Here is a 15751-nt window from a genome sequence, read left to right on the forward strand (position 1 = left end):
TTCTCACACCCCGTGGGCCGTGCGTGGCCCAGCGGCGCTGCTGGAGAGGAGGATTTTGTGGGGGTGAGGACCAGAGCAGAGCCGTGTCCTGGCACTGAGCCGATGCGGGCACTGCTCGGCGCTGGGCAGAGCAGGGTTCACCGGACCCCAGGAGCAGTCTCACCTCGGTGGGGGCCGTGCTCGGTGGTCCGGCAGCCCCCCCAGGAGCAGGAAAATCCAGGCTCTCCCCAGGAGCCGGGTCTGCCAAGGGGTACAAGGCAGTTTGTGTTACTGACCGGCCGCTGCTGTGGTTCACGTTTCCATGTTACCTTCACCTTTTGTGGGTTTGTGTTTCCTTTGGGCTCGTTTGGGGAAGACATTGATTAAAGAGTGTGAATCTAATGCAGACTGGCTGGACCTCTCTACAAGTACTTCTGTTGGACGTGGGTCTGCCATTTATAGTTACACTTGTTCTCATTTATGATTGTGTTTTGAGACCTTTCACCTGGCCCGTTTTCACTCTGTACATTGGTGGCTTTATGGATTTTCTGCAGTCGGGTTTTAACGGCGTGTGCTGCTCAGTTCAAATCCTGACAGAAAGCTAAAAACGCTGTGTCAACACAGTTACTGTTGTCACCAGGTGTTGCCATCTCACCAAAAGCAGGGTCAGACCTCTCTGACGGCCTATTTCTGCACTGATTGTCATTAATTACTCTGCTGTCCTCTCATCGCTCATCACTCCCTGTGGTGGCTTTTCCAGCTTTGCCCAGTGCCCGCCTCCGGGGCAAAGTGCCCGTAATTACAGGGGTCGTTGCTTTTCCCCTTGCAGACCCTGGCAAAGCAGGAGCCTTCCTTCTGCTCCACGTCCCAGGCGTGTTAAAACCAGTGCCTTCTACCCGCTGCTGGGGGGGATCTGCGGCTGGTTCTCCGCAACTCCGGCTGATTCTCCCGGAGCTCCTGGTGGCAGGGGATGGGATCCTGCCGCCGGCGCAGCTCCGCTCTTGCTGCCGTGTTTTGACTTTCTCTGCCTCGCAGGAGTGGGAGGCGTTTCCTCTTCGCACTCTTTGCTTCCCAAGCGCTGCACAGCAGCGGTCATGGAGCACTCCTGCCTTTTCTGCATCATTTATTGCCGATTTCACGGCCGTGACTGGCAGCGTTGTCACCCCAGCATGTGCCAATCCCTACAACTTCTTGTGCTTTTCAATCGTGCGGGCACAGCGGCCCCAGTCTCCAGGCACTGGGACCTGGCCCCCAAATATGCCGGGGCTGGCAGGACAGAGACTTTCTGTCCACGGTTTCAAGGAGGTGCTGGCCTGGGGCCCAGATTTTTGCCACGTTAGGAACAGCCAGTCTGGGTGTCTGTCCAGACACTGCTCTCGCAGGGACCCGGCCCAACAGTCGGTAGATCCAGCTTTTTCCCAGACTCTGTTATTCATCCCTGCTTTTGTCCCCCTGCACAGTCCTTTCCTTCCCGCCGGCAGAACACTCCATGTCCTCTCCCCTGTCCCTGCGCCTGGCCTCTTGCCCTGACTTCCTTCTCCCTCCCACCTCTGCTCTTACCTGCTGCGTGAGGAACTGCTGCTGGAGGCAGATTTCCCGGGGAGGCAGAACTGGAGGGGGAGAAGTTGAGGAGGGCCCAGGCTCTGAGCGTTGGCTCAGACCAATGGAATTTAGTTCTGGGTTAGTTCTGGGTTGGGCTGGTGGAAAGAGGGAGCTTCAGGCCATGTCAGCACAATGGTTTCAGGCCCTAAGGGTGTGCTGTGCCTGAAGACCACAGGATGGGTTTCTGTAAAATCGTGATGGGGAAAGGGGGTGAACTGATTCCTCAGCTGCCCAGGACCTGCTCTACCTCCTGGAATGTGTCCCGAGCTCCCTTTGTTTGACATCTCTAAGAAAGAATTGTAAGGAGGCAAGAGAATATGCATATCTTGGAGTGTTCTTCCATTGACTGGCCCCTGCCTGCCCCAAACTGTCCTTGCCGTGTCCATCTCTCTGGCTGTGCTTTGGTCATGGAAGAAGGTCTGGGATTGCTGTGGTAACAGCAGGCAGCGCCGGCTAGGGGTGAGGTTGACTTCTGCTTGTTCTTCAGCACAAGAGGAGTTGCCCAGAGGGAGTGATTTGGGATGGCAGAGGATGCGATAGGTCCCTCAGAGGATCTGGGCATCGGTTCCGGCATGTGGAGACCCTCGTCTCTGAGAACGGGGGGTGGGCTGTCTGTGGAGACATGCTGGGGTTGGTGAGGAAAGGGGTGCAGCCCTTCTCCTGCCAGTCCCAGGGGAAATGCTGTTGGGAAGACAAACCTAGAAGATGATTTCTTGAGTCCTGATCTTTGTGTCTTCGAAGATCAGTCTCCTGCAAGGGGCAATGCTGTAGCTGACAGGGAGGTGCCTGGGTCAAACAAGGTCTGAGTCTCTTGACACTTCTCTTTCAGGGCATTCTCCTCAAACGCAGTGGCAAGTCTCTTAACAAAGAGTGGAAGAAGAAGTACGTGACGTTGTGCGACAATGGAGTCCTCACCTACCACCCCAGCCTGCACGTAAGTTCTGCGCCGAGTTGGGACAGAGCAGTGTCCTCCCCTGTGCTGTGCCTGCAGGTCCTTGGAGGTGCCGCAGTCGCAGGGAGTTGCTCGGGGAGGGTTTGGCAGGAGGTGGAAGCCCCGGTCTCTGCCCGGCGCGGGGGGTTCAGCACAAGCCCTCAGCAGGGCGGGCGGATTCAGCAGGGCTGCCTTTTACCAGGGTCGGGAGAAAACCTCTTCCCTCTGGTGAAGCCTCTGTGGTGCCAGGCTGGGTGGGAAAAGCTGATAGGAACACGCTCTGCACAGAATTCTGCTCAGTCAATGCAGCTTTCCTTTTTCTGTTTCCCTTGCTCAGCCCATTAAAGCAGGGGTTGCTGCCTCCCTGCATCTGGGGTGAGGAGCCAGTGGAGAACTCCTTGCAGCCGTGGCTGATGGTGCCATTTGGGTGTGGAATAATTTTCCTGGCTGCTGGGTATTGGGTAATGGGTTCAAGGAGCCCGTGCGGAGCCTGCCGCGCTGAGCTGTCGCTCCCTGCCTCTCCGATCCCCTTCCCCGCCTGGCTCGGGCACGCTGCTGCCTCCCCATCCGTCTCTGTCGCCTCCCCACTGTGGGGCTAATGGCTTCTTCCCTGCTCCCTCTTGAGCACAGTTTGCTGCTGCGACAGCGAGCCACGGACAGACACACCTGTGACACGGGGACACCGTGCTGCAGCCAGACAGGTGGACGGGGACGCGGGGTAGAGCTCGGGCGCAGGGCGGTTTAGGGGGTGCTGGAGCACTCCCAGGGGAGAAGAGCGAGGCGTTGCAGCTCCTGGGCCCTCGATTTGTCCCCCATCTCCTCAGACACACAGGTGCTGGAGTGCCCCGAGCCTTTCTCCTCATTTCTAGCCCTGCATCTCTAACTCAGGGGCTTCCTGTGCTCAGTCGTCCGGCTCCCGAGCCACTGCACCTTTTAACCCTCCTTTCCTTACCCTGGAAAGCCAGTCATTGCATTTCCTTCATTTGTGGGAGCTTTGAGAACAGTTTTTTTTTTTTTCTTTTAGTCTTTGATCCCTGTACCGTACTCTCTAGTTCTGCAGTTCCCTAACTTTGTAACCCCCTTTTTTGGTCTTTATAGAACCAATCTGGGGGGTAATGGCTGTTGCCTGCGCTGCATGTGGGACACAGGCGTGTGTGGCTTTGTCACATTTCCATGGGAGACATCGTAGGCCGTTATCACAATCAGCTGCAGAGGCAGGGTAATTTCTGGGATGTTGTTTAACCGCTCTCAGATGCTGCTGTTACACACGCGGTTTCTCTCCTTTTTACACCGTTTCTTCCTCAGGGGGTGATCTAGATTTATGTCACTCACTTTACTTACTGCATTTCTTCAGCGTTTCATTTCATTACTGCCCTGCCCCAAGCAAAAATCTGGTTTGCTTCCACCCGGTGCTGCTGGTGACCCACAGCCCGTTGCTAAGAAAGGTACAAGATGGGCCTCTCCTCCCCTGGGCTTCACTGGGAGCTTTGAACTTTGCACCCGGGGTAGGTGTTGTATTGCCCCGTGTGTTTACCTGACCAAAGACTAATTACCTGTAGGGCACAGAACACAGAGCTGCCCGTCTCTGACTTCTGCGAGGACAAGGAGTTTGTGTGCTCCCTCCTTGGCGCTGCCTCCCTGAGACGGGGGAAGAGCCGTGACACCCACCATCGTGTTCCGATTTTCACTGCAACGCTGACCGAGGCTTTGGTGAGCTCTGTGTGGTTCTCATTAGCAAAGGGCCCTCTGCCTCGCCTCGCCTTCCCGCTGCGTGCCTGGTTTGCGACCTGCTTGGAGGGACAGATGCAGGAAGGAAGCTTGGAGGAAGAGGTGGTCCAGCTGAGGATGTCCCATTATATCCTCTCTAGAGTGATCTTCTAGAGATGTTCTAGAGATCACCCATCTTCTAGAGTGAATCAGGAGATCATAGAGCAGTTAAAGTTGGAAAGGACCTTAAAGATCATCTCCTTCCCCCCTCTGCCCTGGGCAGGGACACCTCCCACCACACCAGGTTGCTCCAAGCCCCCTCCAACCTGGCCTTGAACCCCTCCAGGGATGGGGCATCCACAGCTTCTCTGGGCAACCTGGGCCAGGGTCTCACCACCCTCACAGCAAAGAATTTCTTCCCCAGATCTCATCTAAATCTCCTCTTCCTTGGAGATTTCCTAGGCAGGAAAACTGCCTAGCCTTCCCTCGCATCTCTGTTATGTTCTCTCCCTGTCCCTCCTGGGATGGGGTGGGTACCCCAGGGGCCAGCGGCCCTGCCTTTCTTCTTTCTCCTCCAGCAGACATACCTGCCCCAGATGTGTTTGTGCCCTGCGTGGCTCTGGCTGGGTCACACTTCTGGTTTTACCTGCCAAAAGCTTCCTGGTGGGGCTGTTCATCTGCTTTTGGGTGTTTATCACTCAGCCTGTTTCTGGATCTGTATCTTGGCACATCCAAGTTTTCTTACTGGAAGCCATGGGTTTGTGGGCACGGGGTGACAGAGAGTGCTCTGAGCTGGGTCCAGCCCTGAAATCGAGTGTCCTGTGCCTCATTGATGGACGCGTGTCTGCCTTGACCTGGACCTTTGCTTGGGTCCTGCAGAACTGTGTGTTCCTGCCCGAGTGCCCCTGCTGCCTCCTCTCTGGAGTGGTCGGTGGTCTCAGGACGTGGCAGGAGGAGACTGGAGCAGGAGCAGGGGGCAGCAGGAGCCCTGGATTCAGCACGGCATCCCTTGTTGCATCCGTATTTTTCTTCTTTCTGTGAGCGTGCTCAGTGACAGGAAAAGAACAAGTTCTGTGAAGAGACCAGTGTGGTCTCCTCTCACTTTCCCAAAGCCTTGGAGAGTAAAGGCTTCTGCTGGCGAGGACGGCGTCGGCGTCGGAGCCCGGTTTGCTGGCCGGGCTGCGCTGTGCTGCACAGAGCCGAGAGAAAGCAGCTCCCATTTTGCAGCCAGTGGAGCCATTCACACAATCACCTTCTGTTAATTCTATCTGCAACATCAATTAAATTGTTTGTAGAAACTAATTGAATGTGGCTTAATCACACATCTTAATAGCTTTCCACGCTTTGAACTCGTTGTTAATTCCAGTAATAAAATGAAATGAGAGAACTGGCTGGGTAATTAGCGAGGAGGCTTGGGAAGAAATTGCTGTTTTATAGCATGTAATAAAAGCAGTGCGCTGGTGACCGCTCTCTCCGTCAGGCAGCCGGCTACTGCAGCGATTGTGCTGAGGTAGGGAAAATCCTCCAGCCCCTCCGAGACGCCCTGCCCAAGGGTGCCACCAGGCTCCCACTCGGCTGGGGACAGCTCGGAGCAGTGTTTGGTGGGGCTGGTTACCCAGGAGCTGCCCAGGGCACCAAAGGGCGCACGTGGCTCATTCCAGGTCAGGTCACCCAGAAGGTAGAGGCAGAGGAGGGCATGCTGCCATGCTGCCTGTCTCTCGGATGGATCTCAGGACTGGAGGCCTGAGCAGGGGTCTGTGGAGAGAGAATAATTCCAACCAAGGTGCTGAGGTGCTGCTGGGAGGTGGTAACCTTTGCAGGTGGTCACCCAAGACCACCGAGCATTGCCCATGCAGCCCTCGGAGCCAAGCACTGGGAGAATGGTTGCTCTTCAACTGATCTTCTTCATGTCTTTAACTCTTTGGATTTGGAAGCAGACGGGGACCAGCTCCGAATTAATCTTTTTGGTGACCTCCTTGTGAACTGGAGCAAGCCTGAGCCTCCCTGCAGCAGCCGCGGTCTCTCCCTGGCCAGTGGCTGCTGCTCCTCTCCCTGTCCCAGCACTCGTCCCCAGCACAGGGAGCCCAGGGAACGCACCCACCTCCTGATTCCTCCCCATCTCCAGCTCAGCTCCAAGTCCCTGCTCCCTTAGGTCTGCCCAGAGCACAGTTCCCCTCTCTCCTCTCTCTGGAGGACCTTGGTCAGGTCTTCTTGGGACATGAGCCCAAGGGAGAGCCAGCGACCTCGGAGAGGGTTGGGGAAGAACTGCAGTGCCCCGTGGAGCAGGGGAAGGGGCATGGGACAGGACACAGCTCCCAGGAGAGGCTGGAGGTCTGTGGCTTTACTGTGACCAACAGATGAGATGCTGTGAGGAGGCAGTGCAGAATGATGTTAGCAGTCTGCCCGTTAATGGAGTTTTTGGTCATACAATAGTGACGTACCTGCAGGAATGGTGGAAGCACCAAGTTTTGAATAACTTAAATTTATGCAGATGGACATACAAGGGAGTTGTGTTATCTCAGGCTTGAATTACACTAGCTGTGACCCGAGAGGGAATTTCCAGGTATGCCATTACTTACACCGCACTATATTACATTACTAGCTGTCATAGCTGAGTGCTGTGATTAAAAAGACAAGAAATGACAGGGAAGAAGAACTGCCTGCCACCTACGGGCCCTTTTGCTCCATCTAATCTCTGATCTGCAGCCAGACTTTCACAAACGGGCTTGTCGTGGCACCTGACTGCCCGTGGCAGCATCCCGGCGTTATTCATATCGGAGCTGACTGGTTCTGGGCACTGAAAGTGAGACCTGGCCCTTCTCCAGTCCTGGTTCTAACGCACCCACAAGTCATGGGAGGTGGCAGGTCGTGGTCAAGGCTTTGCACCCATGTGTCAGAAAATGGCTGGCTGTGGACATGGGGGAAGTGGTAGGGACTTTACCTCTAGCCCTCCAGGCTGGAGACTATAAGCAAGAGGAACCAGCATGTGATGAGGTCCCAGGTCACCTCCAAGTCGCTGGCTGAGCCTCTCTCTGTGAGCCAGTCACCGTGTGGGTGAATGGAGCCAGGTTTAGTGTTGATTACATGGATCGGAGGGGAGCTGAGAGCGGTGGGATGGGGCTGGGCTGATCTTGAACCTCTGTGCCGTAGGATTACATGCAGAACGTCCATGGGAAGGAAATTGATCTGCTGAGAACTACAGTGAAGGTACCGGGCAAGCGGCTACCCAGGGCGACAACGGCGGCAGCACCCAGCGCTAGCCCCAAGGCCAACGGGCTTGCCAAGGAGCGGAGCAGCACGCAGCTGACGGGAGGCACAGGTAAGGGCAGAGCTGGCGGCCATCATTCCCCTGGGGCTTTGCTGAGCTGGAAACAAAGGCTGTTGTGGAGGTTCTTGCTTTCACCCCTCTTTGCGAGCCCCGTCGGTGGGCGTCAGTGATTCTGTGCAGGTGCCAGGTAAGCTCCTGTTGGGATTTTATGCTGGTTATTGTCCAGGACAGAGAAAGAGTAAAAGGACTTTAATTAGTGGCATGAACTCTCTGAGAGGGAACGGTCATGTCTGAGGAGTTGCTGTGCATGGGGGAAGCTGTTGCTTCCTAAAACAGGAAATCTCAGCCAGGATGTCTCTTGATCCCTGGCAAGTTCTCTTCTGTTTTTTCGCTTTTTTGTGGCCCCCTTTTTTTCCTCCTCACTTTCCTCTGAAGAAATAGTAACGTGAGGGGCTTGTTTTGTAGTGACTGTTTTTCTGTGTGCACACTGAGGAGGCACGGCTGCCCAAGGGAGTGGTGAGAGGAGGTGAGGCTGGGGGGCTTCCTGGTCTCTCATGGAGTTCATGCCCGCTGCTCGCTGCTCCCCTGCCACGGGAGGTGTCTTGCCCTTAGAGCCTTCCTGCCCAAGGTTCCCGGGGCATTGACGTGCCTTTATTTGTCCTTGGGGTTGGTATCCCTGGCCAGGATGGACAGTTTCTACACACATTCTTCCCAGCCAGCTGTTGGCAGTGTCTTGTACAGCAGGGCCTGGGTACCTCTCTGCTCTTGGGATAATGAGGGTGGTCAGGATGGTGTGGACGCTGTGCTTCACGGCGTTCTGCAGCTGAGACCCCTGAGATGGGCTGCAGCTGGAGCGGACACCAGGAGCTGGCTGGAGTCCTCAGCGTCACACGCAGCCCAGGGAAGGGGGCTGCTGACATCGCTGTGTTCACGTGGTGCTGAGTGTGAAGTAATAAACCCTTCTGAACTCAAAAGAGCCAGAATTGGTCTGCAGGCCAGATAAACTGCTGGCGACTCATTGCAATTACTCCCTTTTTTGACCAAGGACATGCAGCTTCACCTGTTTTCTGCCCTGTTTCTCTGCTGTTCACTGTCATTTCTTCAGCCCCATGGTGGACCCACAGCCTGCCCAGGGTGGGACAATCCCTGCCTCGTCCAGGGACGCGTCTGGGGTGCTTTTTCCGAGCTCTGACATGGAGAGGGCTGTCGGAGCTGTAGGAAGTCCTTCTTCCACAGTTCAAGAAGGACAGGGAACTGCTGGAGGGGGTACAGCAGAGGGCTACAAAGATGATGAGGGGCCTAGAACTTCTCTCTTATGAGGAGAGGCTGAGGGACTTGGGGCTTTTTAGTTTGGAGAAGAGAAGACTGAGGGGGGATCTGATCAACGCCTATAAATACTTCAAGGGTGGGTGTCAAGAGGATGGGGCCGGTCTTTTCTCAGTGGTGCCCAGTGACAGCACAAGAGGAAATGGGCACAAACTTGAATATAAGGAGTTCCACCTAAACATGAGGAGGAACTTCTTTGCTGTGAGGGTGGCAGAGCCCTGGAAGAGGCTGCCCAGAGAGGTGGTGGAGTCTCCTTCTCTGGAGACATTCCAAACCCGCCTGGACACGTTCCTGTGGGACCTGCTCTGGGTGGACCTGCTCTGGCAGGGGGTTGGAGGAGATGATCTCCAGAGGTCCCTGCCAACCCCATATCACTCTGTGAAGAATTCAAAGCCAAACCCCAGCAAAGGTTATGGTGATGTCAAACCAGATGCCCATGTAGCACCGTACCCAGCTTCCCACAGCCACCTCAGTCCTGTTGGGCTCCGAGAGCGGGTTGGGATGTGACTCGATTACTCATCGCTGCTGCTGGGGAAACCGGCGCCCCGGAGCCAGCGCCGTGCGAGGCCTTTGGATCCGGGTGACAAAGCCTGAGGAGACGTGGTGCGCGGGGGCTGGGGTTGGAGCAATTTAAACTTGAGAGGAGATGTAGTTTCCCAGCAGGGAGGGTAATTAAATGTTGGAATAGTTTATCTGGAGAGCTGGTGGACTTAGCACTGCTTGAAGCCTTTAAAATGAGATTAGTTATCTTTCTACGAGATATGCTTTAATCCAGCTTGTGTGTGTGTCGCTGCGTGCGTGTGTGCAGGGGATGGATCTGATGGTCTTTTCTCATGTAGAATCTGGGGATTTGAGATTCCTTGATCCCTGGTTTTCTCTGGGTCCCTGAGCAGAACAGAACTGTGCTCCCCACATCACACGCACCGGCACGGGGCTCTGCACTAAGACCTTAACGAGATTTTATGTGTCTTGGCTTGGGGTGCTTGTCTGCACTGGTCAGAAAGGTTTTGTTCTCCTGGTACGCAAACAGTAAGATGTTTTCTGAGGAATTTTTTCAACTCTGATGCCTCCAAGACTGATGGTGGCTGACGATGCAGTCGCCACGGTGAGTGCACTGACGTGATAGAAATCCTGTGGGGTGACTCGCTCATATCCCCGTGTAACGCCGAGCACTGGGTTTGGGGTCGGTAAAGAACCTGCCCTGCGTCAGATCGGCAGGGACTTTGCCATTTTGCCACTTTTGGGGTTAGGGATGGGAATTACTGGGGTCCACTGGGCATCTCTCATCTAGCACATGCTTTGGGCAGCTGGAGAGGGAGCACCTCCAAATTTTCAGTTCTCTGCCAGTGCACAAGTTAATCTTCAGAGGGCAGAATCATGGAATGGTTAATATTGGAAAGGACCTTAAAGATCATCCAGTTCCACCCCCCCTACCCTCCCAGGGACACCAGGGGGTGGCACTGGGGGGGCTTTAAGGTGCCTTCCAACTCTAACCATATCATGATTCTATGACCTGTGTCCAGTGGGCATTCCCTGGTGTCCCTCTGGGGAGAAATCTTCTCCAGCGGGCACTGGTTGGCTGGGAAAAGGTACTTGGCATTTTCTGCTCAGTCCTGTAAACCCTTGGCCAGGTGAGGTGGTGCTGGTTACGGTCCAGTGGTGGAAACGCCTGTTTATCCTGGCTTTCTGGACTGGAGCAGCGCTGGGACAGATGCTGGGCACAGCGATCACAGGCGGCTTCCCTCAGCCGCCATTGGGGCAGCGGGTGCCCGGCAGTGCCCGGGTGAGCTCTGGGCACGGAGCTCACAGAGTGTCCTGGGTGCCTCGCGGTGTCCCCCGGACCGGGCAAACCCACATGGGTTTTGTGTTGGAGAGGGCAGGAAAGTGATGCGCAGGTCTCACTGCCAGAGCCCAAGGACGCTGGGTTCTGGGCATTACTTGGCTGCGAGCGTGGAGCCTGGCACATGTGGCCATGTCTCCTTCAGATCCCCACGGGTCCTCCTCCCACTGCATCATCCCTTCTCTTCCACTCATCTCCAGGGGTCCCCTGGTGTAGCTTTGCTGTAGCCCAGCGACCTCACCCTTTCTGCTTCTTTTACCGACCTGTATCTCGTTCAGGGCCTGTTTCTGGCTCAGAGAATGAGGGCAGCTCTTATTCAAAGTACAGACTGAATGAAAAGGAATTTTTTAGTGGGACAGGACAGACGGTGGCACAAGAAGAACATGGAGACAGTGTCAGTCAGCGTGAGAGACTGTCTCAGCGCAGCTGCAGCCCTTGCAGTTCTTGCTTTGCAGAGGTTTGTAGGGACTTGCCCCAAAAGCCGTCAGCACAGGGGATGAAAGGTGCTGCCTGAAAATACGGTCTGTGCCCATCCTTAAACACACTTAACGTGGGCACACACAGCACACCAGCCTGTTCCTTGGCACTGCATTGCAGCTGAGCAGTGGAAAAGGAAGCTGAGCTCCGGGAAACCTGCCTTCGGATGAGCAGTTGAAGTGCAAGGAGAAATCGGCAGAGGTTGCTGAGGTGGTGGTAGTTGCGAGCAGCATCACGGAGGCAGCTTTCCCGGCAGCAGAAGGCTGGCTCCTCTTCAGCCTGGAACGCTGAGCTGATGGAGCAGTCCCGAGGGAGACCTTCTGGCTGGCATTGCCCCGGCAGCCGGGTGAGGTGGCTCAGAGAGGGGACCAAAGCAAACAGCACGTGGGAGAGACAGAGCTCTCCCAGTATCAGGGGAGGAGGCTAAAGGAGAAGGCTCTGCTGCCTCTGCAGTGGCTCGGTGTGGGGCTCCCCAGCTCCCTGAGGACCAGGAGCCTCCCGTGGGGTTTGCGGGAGAGCAAAGGCTGCTCCAGTATCTCTGGCACAGAGGAGCCCGAGCAGAACGAGACGAGGTGGTCTCTGTGTAGGGGTGAGAGCGATGGGGTCTTTCACATGGGGGAAGAGCTGGAAGGGGCCGATGCTGCTCGGTCAGCTCTGCCCGGAGGAGCAGTCCGCATGGCCTGACACATGTGTGCGGGCAGGCTGCGTGTGAGCCCCCCCGCCTCCTTCTCCTCCTCCTCCTCCTGCTGCAGGACTGCTTCTGTAGCTGAAGGGAAGCATTTTCTCTGTGTGTCTGTAGTGCTGGAGGCACTGCTTGGGGTGTCTGGGCTGGTGCTGGTGTCTGCTCTGAGGTGAGGAGGATCCCGCTGTCCCCGGCGGAGTGATGGGTACTTGCAGTGGTTCACGGCCCCACTGGCTCCCCGGCAGGGGCAGCAGAGCCCTCCGTGGGCTCTGGGTGGGGAACTTGCCTATCGCCTTGGCTGCTGGGCCAGGCGGGGCAATGGGGAGCCTGGGCTGGTCTCCACCTCTCAGCAAAGCCCACCCTGGGCTGGGGATGGTGCTCGTTGTATTTGAAGCCCATCCTCCAGCCCAGGCTGGGGACGGTGCTGGGCTCCCCAGCACTGCAGGGTTCTCTTGGGTTCATGCTGAGTCTCTCACACGCTTCTTTGTCGCCTCCAGAGCAGGTCGCCTGGAGCCTTTGCACCAGGCAGGCGGGAGGGGAGCACCCACCGGTCCCTGCCCGGCCGCTGGCGCCAGGCCCCCCCGTCCCGGAGCGTGTTCGCTGCCCCCCGATGCTCTGCCTCTGCAGAGAGAGGGATTGGCTCCCCCAGGCCGGGGTTGCTGAGCCTGCTGTGATCATGTCACGTCGGGCTCCGTCGATGTTAACATCTCATTATCTTTGTTACTGTAATTACATTATCCGCTGCTTTATGCAGAATTATTCTCCGAGGACTAATTGATGGATCCATGTTTAATTCATTAATCATTAGCATCAAATTCGACAATTACAGTGCACACTGATTGTGGAATTTCAAATGTAATGAGGGAAGAATTAACAAAGAAAAGGGAAAACCTGTTTCCCTGGCATACCGCTGCTCGCCGTGGGGGACAATGACATTGAGGGAGGAAGAGGCAGCAGAGAGCAGGGTGGCGCAGGTCATGGCAGACGGGGGCTGGTGGCATCATCCCATGCCTTGCTCCTGGCTGTGGCTGCACAAGGTATTCCTTCGGGTCAGAGCAGGGTCAGTCATCTCCTGAGAAAGGATGGGCATTTGGGTGGGGAAGAGGAAAAGCCCAGCTCTCACTTGCCTTCCCCACCCACAAGTAGCCCCTGGGTGCAGGAGCAGCACATCCCACCCTGCCATGCCAGGTTTCTGGGGACACCAAGGACACCCCCAGTGTCATCGTGTGCTCAGACACTTGGCAGGGAAGGCCTGTGGTGTGGTGGTCAAGGTGTGGTGTCTCCAAAACGAGCCCCCATGATTCCTGACTGCCCCCGTCATTTGCCCGTAGTCCCGTGGCTGGTCTGATCCCTGCACGGTGTGGGGACCTGCTCTGAACGTCTGTGGCTACCTCCCGTCGTTTCAGTGTGTCCTACCCTGAGGCAGGAACCCTCAGGGTTCTCTCTTGATGTTGGTGCCTGGGAACTCATTAGCAGACAGAAAGCCAGTGCGGTCTTCCCAGCCCTGCCGTATCCACCGGTGGGTCTGCTCATCTCAAGGACCGGGGCTAGTCAATGCTCCTGCCCAGCTGTGTGCGGGCCAGATGTGGAGACACTCCTGCCCTCCCTCTAGACCTGCTACCATAGGGTCTCCTTCCTTATGGAAACAGGTACCTTCTGCTTCATGTTTTGGTGGCCTTTGCCACTTTGCTCAGCCTGAGGACGTGGACAGGCCCTCCCTGGCACCTTGTGTCACCCGTTCAACAGCCGGGACGTTCCTGTTGTCACCTTGACTGAGACATTGGAGCCGGCTGCCAGCCCCTGCCCAGTTCCTCAGCGTGGAACAGAGAGGTTCCTTAAGCGGGAAGTCCTTAAGTGACTTTAGCAGAGGTTTCCAGCGTGGTTTGCCTGGGCATTGGAGCTGAGGTCATGGCAAGCAGCTCGTCGCAGAGGGTCTGGCTGGGCCCGATGCTCCTGCAGGAGCGAGGAGGGGATGCTCCTCTGCGCGGGGCCAGGAGCCTGGCATTAAACCACAGCTGGCTGGGATTCCAGCTTCCTCGCTTTGCTTTCTGTTCAGTCCCACTGGGAAAGTTCAGCATTGGTTACTGTTGTTCAGCCAAGGGTCAAGATCTTGGACGTGGGGACGCCAAAGCTGAAAGGGAGAGGGGGAGTCTGGAGTTCGTGGGTGTGGGACCTTCATCCTTCCCAATAATATGTTAAAGGGTTGTTTGTAGTCTGAAGATGAAGCAGAGATCAGAGATTTAGTGAAATTTATCTGTAATTAATACTTTACATCATGAATCATGTATAAAATACTGCAAATTCATATGTATATTATAAATATTATAAATTCACTATAACATTCATAGAGTAACATCTCACGAATGTTTATGGGGCTGCCTGAAGGAGGAGGATGAATCCAAATGGGAGGTTGGAGCCGTTGCGTTCAGTGCTTTGCGCTGAGAAGCTGGAAATGGCCAGGAGTTGGCGGGGGAGAGGAGGGGTCCATCGGGGACTTGCAGGGGTGACAGGAGGCAGGACAGTTCTGCGGTGCCCAGTTCTTGTGGTGGACGGAAGCCTGAAGGACCAAGATGTGCTGGATCAGCTCGAGGTTGGATTTGCTGGGCATATGCTAGAGCTGCCATGAATTTCATGTTTCCAAGCGTTGTAACTCTGTTCTCTCAGGTATTATTATTTATTTCTATAGAAGGAAAACTGAGGCAAAGAGAAGGTAAAGCCAAAATTGTCAAAGGCATCTGCTAACTCTGTGCCCCCAGTCTAGAGCCTAAGAATTGCTCTTCCTTTCCCCAGAACTTAGCCTTTTTTTAGCCCTTTAAAGTGTAGCTGTGAGCAGTGAGCTGCTGTTTATCAGTCCTCAGAGCCTCCACCTGGGCACTCAGAGCAGGAGGAACACATTATTAGTGGCTGTTTTTGACAAGTGTTGGTATAAGTGACTTGAACAGTAGTTCTGGGAAATTTGCAGCGGTGTATGGATTAGATCCTGGGTCCCCGAAGGAAATATTCAGCTCCTTAACCTTGGGCTGCCCCTGCTTTCCCTGCTGCCTTCTGCCTTGTTCTTCTGGGCACCTTGATCCTGCGAGAAGTCTTTCAGAGGTCTTGAAGGTAACAGACCATTTCACTCCTCACCATCACCCACCTCACCATCCTCAGGTGCATGCTGGCCCCTTGTCTGCCACCCCTCTCCAGCCACTGTCCCTGGTGTTGGCAGGAGATGTGCGAGCGCCATGCCACGGTGGCCTCTGTCCCTGGACGAGGTGGTTGTTGCCACCGAGCTGCGCTGAGCCCTGTCTCCGCCGCAGACCAAGGGGATGGGATTTCTGGAGGGGCAGTGGGTGCAGACACGCTGGGTGCTCTGCGCCATTGCCAGGGTGCAGACCAGTTCCCAGCTGGTCTGGGGCGCTGCAGAGGTTGGAGCACATCAGGGCAGCACTGCAGCTCGTATTCTGGTTTAGTTTCACCTGAAATGCACCCATTTTCAGTGCTCAGAGACTGCTGGGGACGTGAGCCAAAGGTGCTGGCCTGGCCAGAGCTCAACACGAGCCTACTGGGCTCGGAGGCGGCACTGCCATCGCTCCCTGGGCTGTGCCAGCACTGCCCGCCTGCTCCAGGTCCTGCTGCCCCCCCAGATCGCTCACATGGGCCTGTTCCGAGCCCAGGACCTCTCCCTGCGGCTCCCGTGGCTAATGCAGGGTTAGCCCCTTGGTTTGGGTTGTGTTGTTCCTGCACAACCTCTGAGTGGGAAACTGGTGATTCCAGGATGAGCCTCCTCTCCCTGCCCAAGGGATTCAGTCACCTGTAACATCTTTGTTCACAATATTCCATACTCCATGAAAGTGTTAATTTTCTGTACGTTTCAGAGGGCCCATGAACTCTGGCTCATCTCCGGCTTTCGACAGAGGCCACAGGGTCTCTGTGGACCCCGGAGCGGGGTGTTTGCCG

General features: G+C 55.7%; 1 protein-coding gene across 5 annotated transcripts in view; it reads left to right on the forward strand.

Moving 5' to 3' along the window:
* AGAP3 (ArfGAP with GTPase domain, ankyrin repeat and PH domain 3) overlaps nt 1–15751 on the forward strand; it is a 109123-nt gene that overhangs the window by 61211 nt on the left and 32161 nt on the right. For 4 of the 5 annotated variants that reach the window (XM_074157785.1, XM_074157787.1, XM_074157786.1 and 1 more), the window contains 2 exons: nt 2411–2515; nt 7370–7538. In XM_074157785.1, coding sequence (XP_074013886.1) covers nt 2411–2515; nt 7370–7538 — 274 coding nt within the window. The remainder of the gene's footprint in view (nt 1–2410; nt 2516–7369; nt 7539–15751) is intronic. The other variant, XM_074157789.1, reaches the window with a different exon arrangement.

Source organism: Numenius arquata, chromosome 12, assembly GCF_964106895.1.
Source record: "Numenius arquata chromosome 12, bNumArq3.hap1.1, whole genome shotgun sequence".
Classification (NCBI taxonomy): Eukaryota; Metazoa; Chordata; class Aves; order Charadriiformes; family Scolopacidae; genus Numenius; species Numenius arquata.